This window comes from Myiozetetes cayanensis, unplaced genomic scaffold, assembly GCF_022539395.1.
Source record: "Myiozetetes cayanensis isolate MyiCay16 unplaced genomic scaffold, myiCay2020 scf10, whole genome shotgun sequence".
NCBI lineage: Eukaryota > Metazoa > Chordata > Aves > Passeriformes > Tyrannidae > Myiozetetes > Myiozetetes cayanensis.
In genome coordinates this window covers 13391233-13398286 of record NW_026086605.1, presented here as the reverse complement: position 1 = coordinate 13398286, position 7054 = coordinate 13391233, and the positions used below count along the sequence as shown (strand labels likewise).

Genomic DNA, 7054 nt, shown 5'->3' with positions numbered 1-7054 from the left:
GTCACCACCAGCCACTCCGGCTGGAGCACAGTGTTGCCGGATCCCACCGTTCCAACCCCGAAATGCCAAGGGAAGACTCAGCCCCTGCTCAGCCAGATCCCCTCTCTGAGCAGCTGGGGGTTCCGGGCCCCCGGGGGACCCCCATGCCTCGACGGCACCTAAGGGCCACTCCAGAGCAAGGGGAATCAGCCCCTCGTCCCTCCCTACACATCTGGCACATATGGGATGGAAACCCTCCATGCCCAGCTGTGCCCCTTTCTGGTCACCCCGGCATCCTGAGGTTCCCTCCATGGTGCTGCTCCCCTTGCCCGCTCGGAGCCCCCCCGCCCCAATGAGCCCCACAACACCCAACCTGCCCCATGGTGCTTCCACCTACCCCAATCCCACAGCACCCTGAACTGCCCCCTGGTGCCCGTGAGCCCCGCTGCCCCACAGCTCCCCCAAAGTGCCCTAAACCATCCCCAAAGTTCCATGACACCCCCAAAATGTTCCACGGCGCTCCCGGGCCTCTGCTGCCCCACACCTCCGCTGATTGCTCCTAAACCACCCCAAAAGTGCTGTAAAAGACCCCCAAAGTGCCCAACAGAGCGCCTGGGCCTGCACTGCCCCACAGCTCTCCCTTAAGGCACCCCCAAAGTGTCCCGAGAACCCCTCAACTGCCCCAAAGACCCTCTGGGCCTCCGCACTCGCAGCCCCGTCCCGACATGCCCCTGAAACACCCCCAAAGCACCCCACGGCGCCCCAGGGCCGCCACCGCCCCCGCAGCCCCCCAGAGCGCCCCGGACCCCTCCAAATCGGCCCCGGGGGGCCCGGCCCCACAACATCCCAAGCCCCGGCAGCTCCCCCCGAAGCGCCCTCCAACCCAACTCCCCGAAGCGCCGCCACGGCCGCCGCGCCCCCCCGGCCCCGCGGGACCCGGGCGGCCCCGGCCCGGCCCCGCACTCACCGCGGCCCCGCCGCCGCCTCCCGCGCCGCGCCGCGCCCCGGCCCCGCCCCGCACAGGCCCCGCCCTCACCAGGCCCCGCCCCCAACGCGAGGCCCCGCCCCCGCGGGAAGGGACCGAGGGAACAGTGGGGTGCGTGGGGCAATCCCACCGCGGGCCACCCTCACCCGGTACATTCCCAGTCACGTCCGTCCCGGGGCATTCCCAGAGCTCACCTGCTTCTTTGCCCCAGCCAAGCCCCTCCAGGTCGGGGCTCTTCACCTCCAAAGCGCCCCCAGGCCTTTGGGGTGAAGGTCACCCTGAGCTTATGCCCCTCTCGCTCCTCCCCAATTATTCGGAGAGCTCGGCACTCTGCTAAGGGTGCTGGGGGGCTCTGACCCACTTGACATCGCAACCCCTCTATCCATGAGATGTTAAAGGTAATGCCACTCCCCAGCCTTTCCGAGACCCAAACTGGGAGTAAAAGGAGAATAAAATAAGCCTCCATCAATTCACCCACCCCAGAGAATCATGGGTGGCCACCTGTCCTCCAGGGCCTGGGGTCACAGGCTCAGCTCCTCCATCCCCTCCCAGCCCCAAGGAGGGATGGTTGGGAGATGGGGGTCCCGGGCTACCCCACTGCCTCACTTCCACTCTAGAGCCCCATGACAACACCTGACCTGAGTAAGACTGGAGAAATGGGGGCCAGTGAGCTGGAGGGGGCCCTTGGGTTGAGGAGGGACACCCACACAACCCCCTCACTCCACACTGCCATGCAAACCCTGACCCAGCTTCGCTCCCATGTCTTACCTCTGCTTCCCCAAGACCATCCTCCACCATTGCCCCCAGCCTGCCTTGAGGGTACTCACACTCGAACAGACAGCACCCAAGGGCGCTCTCAGGGAGAGCAGGTGCATCCCGGAAACCCAGGGCTGGGTGTGTACCGTCCGCCTGCTCCGGCCCCTCATTATGGCTCAGGTTAAAACTATGCCCAGCAGAGAGGCTGCTAATAACCCGTGTGCCAGGGCCAGGGCAGGATGCTGGGCACAGCAGGGAAGTCCTCAGGGGGCCAACCCCTCCCTGGCCAGAGTACACCCCCTTAGCCCCAGGATCCTCCAGTCACAGGGACAGAAAAGGCACTCGCGTTTATTCTTTAATAAAAATAGGAAGGGAAAAAAAAATTGAAGGGATTCGACCAAGATCCAGCTGTGGACTCATCCTACCAAGGCAAGGACTGGCCAGGTCACAGTATTTGCTGCCTGCTGCCCAGAGGGCAGGGGGGTGGCAGATCCCCCAGCGCAGCAGAGCAAGGCAGGGCTGCTCCCTGCGAGATTTTATTGCTGATGATGCCCGGAGAAAAGGGCTTGGGAGACCCTGAGCAAAGGGAGTCAGGTTGGGTGCCAGCCAAGAGGGCAGAGCTGGAGAGTGCCACATCGCACCCACTCCCACCATGAGCACACAGTTCCAGGGCAAGAGCCATCCACAATCTCCCACATGTCACCATCTTTCCCATGCTGACTCCATCCCAGCCAGGACTGAGCCCTCAGAACCCCACTCAAGACGGGGGTTTTTCCAGTATGTGTCCCTCTACACAGCTGCCCCCACTCAGTCCCTCCCACTTGGCAACAACTCATGATTTCAGCTCCATTTTAGCCACAATGTAACGACGCGTCACAAGTCCAGAGATACCCAAGTCCCTGGACCACAGGTGATCACCACCATCACCCAGCCTAGACTGACTCCATTCCCACCATGCTCCCAGCACTTAGCACCAGCATGGAGCAGCCAGTGTTTGTCAAAGCACCTTCCCCAGCTCACTCTTTTCTAGGATTAGCCCACTCCTCCTCTCACAGTGGTACTCAGAGACACTGTGCTTGTGGCCAAGAGGTTGGTTCATGCAGGAAGAGGGGCCACAGTGGCATGTGGCTGCTGCTCCCAGAGAGAGGGACTGGCATACTCCAGCCCTGTGCTGTCAGCACTAGTCCCCCATCCCTCCAGACAAACGGAGGAAGAGACCTGATGGGCTCATGGCTTCTTGGAGGCTCCTATGCCTCCCTCCAGAGCTTTCTTGGCTAAAAGCTCCTTCTCCTCCTTCACCTTCTTCAGCCTGGACTTGCTTTTGGAGGATGAGAAAGTGAGTGAGGCCTTGCTGAACTCCAGAGGGAAGATGCCCACATCCCCATCAAAGCGATTCTTGGACACTTGCAGGAAGCGCTTCCCTGGCCCTGTCGTCAGCTTACGCTCCTGCAGGATGAGGACGTTGTCAGCCTCCTGGCTGGCCTGGGGAGAAGAAAACATTTCCAGGAGAGTGCCAGGGATACAGACAGAGTCACAGGGCTCAGAGTTGCTCACAGACAACCTGCCCAGCTCCATTGAGCCCTGTTAAGGGGTACCCCAGACCACAGCAATTCCAGCACTTCCCTGAAACCAACCCCTTGTGTTCCCCTGGGACATCCCAGTGACCCATGAGGTGGACACGTTTCAGCTGAAGCCACAGGACATCTTGGGGAAACGGGATCACAGGAGGGCTGTGCACAGACAGCATCTCCTGCCCACCACTGCAGGCTGTTGAGCATCACAGAAGAGACCAGAGTAGTCAGAGAGCCCATCCCTGCACCCTCCCTGCCTCCTTCTTTAATTATCTCCTAGTACATCCCACTCATACTCAATGACTATTAATTAACTCCACCTAAAGCCCCAACAGAGCTTTAGCTACCAATGGATTTGCTCCCTGCCTGCATGAGGACTCCTGGGGAAATCCCATGCCTTTCAGCTCTTTACAAGTCCCCAGTGAAGACTCATGGTGTTGATGAGAGCTGGGAACAACTGTCCAAAGTATCCCAACCCCTCCTGGGAACAGGCTGGCCCAGCTCACCTTGGCAGAGCCAAAGATGGAGGCTGTCTGCAGCTCCTTCTCGTCATCCTCTTTGCGGGGATGGATGACCAGGGTGATGTGGCAGTTGTTGTCCGTGGCAAACTTGCGGAAGGCACCAACGATGTAGTCCTGGGCAATGAGCCTGCCACAGCAGCAAGAACAGGGTTAGGGGCCGGGACTGCTTGGTGGCAGGGTGCAGTAAGGTGCTCATCCCCACAGCAGGAAGCACCCAGGAGTGTGAGATCACTCTCCATGAGACAGCCAAGCCCACATAGACAAAGGGATGTGGCACAGCGGGGATGGCTGGTAACCTGCTCAACCCTTCTTATCTCTTCTTCCCTAGGGCAGTGTTCACCCTTTAAAGAAACAGAGTGGCCAGACAGTAGTAAAGGAAACACCCTGAGTGGGTCCCCAGCCCCTGTCATGACACCTGACAGGAACAGCTCCACCAGTGAGGGTGGCAGGGGAATGAAGGGTCAGACTGGAGAAGGGCTACCTGTCCACAGAGAGGTGGTCCTGTCCCATCATGAACTGGAGGTTGTCGATGATGACGTGGGTGATGTCGTACATGTAGACAGCGTGCTGCATGGTGTCAATCACCGTCCTGGACAGGGGAGACCAGGATCAGCCCCAGGGATTAGTGAGGTGGGGATGGGGATGCTGAGCCAGGCACAGAGACACAGAGAAACAGAGCTGGGAGGTACCAGGCTGGGTCCTGATGAGCGCTGAGCCCATCCCACTTCTGCATCTTCCCCATTGCAGGACAGGCACAGCCCCACCCACACGAGTAAAGGCAGTTGGGATCAGGAGGACCCAGCTACTGCCTGCACAGCCCCTGCCCACTGCCCTGCAATCCCCACAACCCACGGGGACCGTAAGAGCACATGAATAGAAGGAGCTGGAGGTGCCTGTCCTACCTCTTCAGCAAAGGACAGTGCTGCCAGGTGAGCAGGGTGTGGATGGTCACATCCTAGCATGGGGACACATTCTCTCCCTTCACCTCCACCCCAGAGGGAATCTGTGACAGTCCCCACAACAGAAGGAATGCAGCTGATGGAGCCATAAGGTCCCCACACGCCAACTCCAGGACTTGAACATTCCCAACATGCCTCCTGCCAGCCCCAAATCCGTGACTCACTGCAGGGGAAGAGCCCCAGTTCCCCAAGGCCCTGCAGCACATGCCATGAGGGGTAAATGCCATTGGGGATGGAGGTGCAGGACCATACTTGATGTTCTGCTGGCCATGGAAGGTCATGAAGTAGAGCGGGAGATCCTCAAAGCGATCGGCCCACTCATCGTACAGCTCCAGCTGGTCCTCCAGGCGTCGACCCGCAAACTGTGTCAGCATGATCTTGGCCAGGCGGACATTGTTGATCTCAAAGCTGCCCCACAGCGTGCACACTCCCTGCATGCACAGGTCCAGCGCATACTCGCTGATAAAGGTGGTCTTCCCACTGCCCGTTGGGCCTAGTGCAAGAACAGAAACAGTAGGAATTAGCTGGGGACATGATTGATCCTACCCATCCTGAATGTGGTGGCAGGCTATTGAGAGGTGGAAGTGCCAGGGAGTGGGATAAGAGAGGCTCATCCACAGTACTCGCACCATAAATAAACAACATCTCATGCTACACTGCACGCCTGGGTGAATGGGCATTGCCTCCCACAGCCTGTGGGTCTCTGGGAAGGGCTGGACACAGGGAGGGCTCAGACAGGAGGTGGTAGGTGGGAGCAGGCATAAAGGACAGTCCAGGACTTCCTATGCTGCCCCAGGCAGGAAGCCCATCACCACGTCAGCATGCCCAGTCCCACCAAACTGAGGAATGCACCCCAGCCTCTCACATTCCTGTGAGACAGGCTCAGCCAAACCCATGAGCAGAGAGAATTGGAAGACTCATGAGGCATAAACCCCAGAAGGGTGAAGCCACCAAAGAGCCTTCTGCTCCCGCTGTCCACCAGCCACTGTGCCCCTTACCTGTGAAGACAGTAAGCTCCCCTCTGCGGTGCCCTTTGAGGAGTTTGTTGAGCTCGGGGAAGCGCATCCACTTGATGCCAGCCACCTGCTCGGTGTTGGCTAGCTCCCCGAACACCTCCTCACGCAGCTGCCGGAAGGAGATGATGGATTTGTGGCTGGCGGGCAGGGCAGCACGCAGGATCTTGGTGAAGTTCAGGCCCTGGTTCAGAGCCTCCAAGGGCCGGGGCTGCAGGTTCCCAGGGCGCACCAGAGAGCAGCGCTTGAGGCTCAGCTTGCGGGCAAAGAGCTTGGCAGCTTCCCAGGAGCGCAGGTCCTCACCGAGCCACAGGGTGATGCGCTTGAACTGCTCCAGGTAGGGGAGGAGGGCGGGAGGCAGGCAGGTGGTTCCCCGCGGCAGGGCCAGGCTGGCCACCCCTGCAGCTTGGTGCAAGGCCAAGGCATCCAGCTCCCACCCAGTTAAGACCAGCTCCGTGTCTCGACAGCCGATCAGGGGCAACCCAAAAAGATTGTGATAGGAATCGATGCGGGGTAAAGTCTCTTCTAGGTAAGCTACCGTGTTCCCCTTTTTCTCCACCCTCACAAGCTTCAGGCCCTTCAGGGTTGCATTGCGGGGGCTGAACCAGGGAAAGACCAGGGATTTGGCAGTCCTCAGATAACGCACCCCGAAGCGTTTCAGGGTGGCATTTGACACCAGGGAGATACCAAACATGGCCTTGGTCTTGTTGGTCTCCTCCTCATCCAGCAGCTCCCAGAGCGGCAGAGCCCGGTCCCAGATGCAGCGGGCATCTTCGCTAGCCTGTCGCATGTCCTCTTCCATCTCCTCCGAGGTGGCGGGGGGAATGCCACGGTGCCACAGCTCCACATTGGCCTGGAAGTCCTGCCAGGTGCCCTCGGCCAGGGTGGCCGTGCACAGGAAGCTGCCCGTGGTCTTGTCAATGAAAAGCGTGTACGGGGCACTGGCGGCTGCCTGCGATGGCTGGTCCGCGTGGTCGGCGGTGAAGAGGCTGGGGGTGTGCAGGCAGCTGTACCCGTCGTGGAAGGGGATGTCGTGGGCCCGCAGGTACTGCCGGATCTCGGTGATGGAGACGGAGGGCGCGGGCCCCTCGGGGGAGGGTAACACGTCTTTCTTGTAGCGCCGCTGGCCGAGGCGGCCCGGCACCCCGGGGCTCAGGGAGGCTCCCTTGCTCCTGGTCCCCCCGCAGAACAGCGGCAGGAGGCGGCCGGCGGCTCTGCCGGGCCGCAGGGGCACCAGAGCCATCCTGACCGCCCCCGCACCCTCCCGCGC

General features: G+C 60.5%; 1 protein-coding gene across 1 annotated transcript; it reads right to left on the bottom strand.

Moving 5' to 3' along the window:
- Window positions 1-2048: 2048 nt before the first annotated feature.
- On the bottom strand, window positions 2049-7027 carry TWNK (twinkle mtDNA helicase). Its single transcript, XM_050334808.1, has 5 exons — window positions 5770-7027; window positions 5024-5264; window positions 4294-4401; window positions 3798-3939; window positions 2049-3202 (listed from the first exon to the last, which is right to left on the bottom strand). The coding sequence occupies exons 1-5, from the start codon at window positions 7025-7027 to the stop codon at window positions 2948-2950; spliced, it is 2004 nt and encodes a 667-aa protein (XP_050190765.1). The 3' UTR covers window positions 2049-2947.
- Window positions 7028-7054: the final 27 nt, after the last annotated feature.

Bases quoted from the DNA above. Each gene is read 5' to 3' on its own strand.
- TWNK (XM_050334808.1), bottom strand. From the start codon at position 7,027: ATGGCTCTGGTGCCCCTGCGGCCCGGCAGAGCCGCCGGCCGCCTCCTG. The intron at 5,265-5,769 runs GTAAGGGGCACA...TTCTTGCACTAG, and splicing joins GGAGCTTACTGTCTTCACAG to GCCCAACGGGCAGTGGGAAG. The intron at 4,402-5,023 runs GTATGGTCCTGC...TCCCCTGTCCAG, and splicing joins CATGGCCAGCAGAACATCAA to GACGGTGATTGACACCATGC.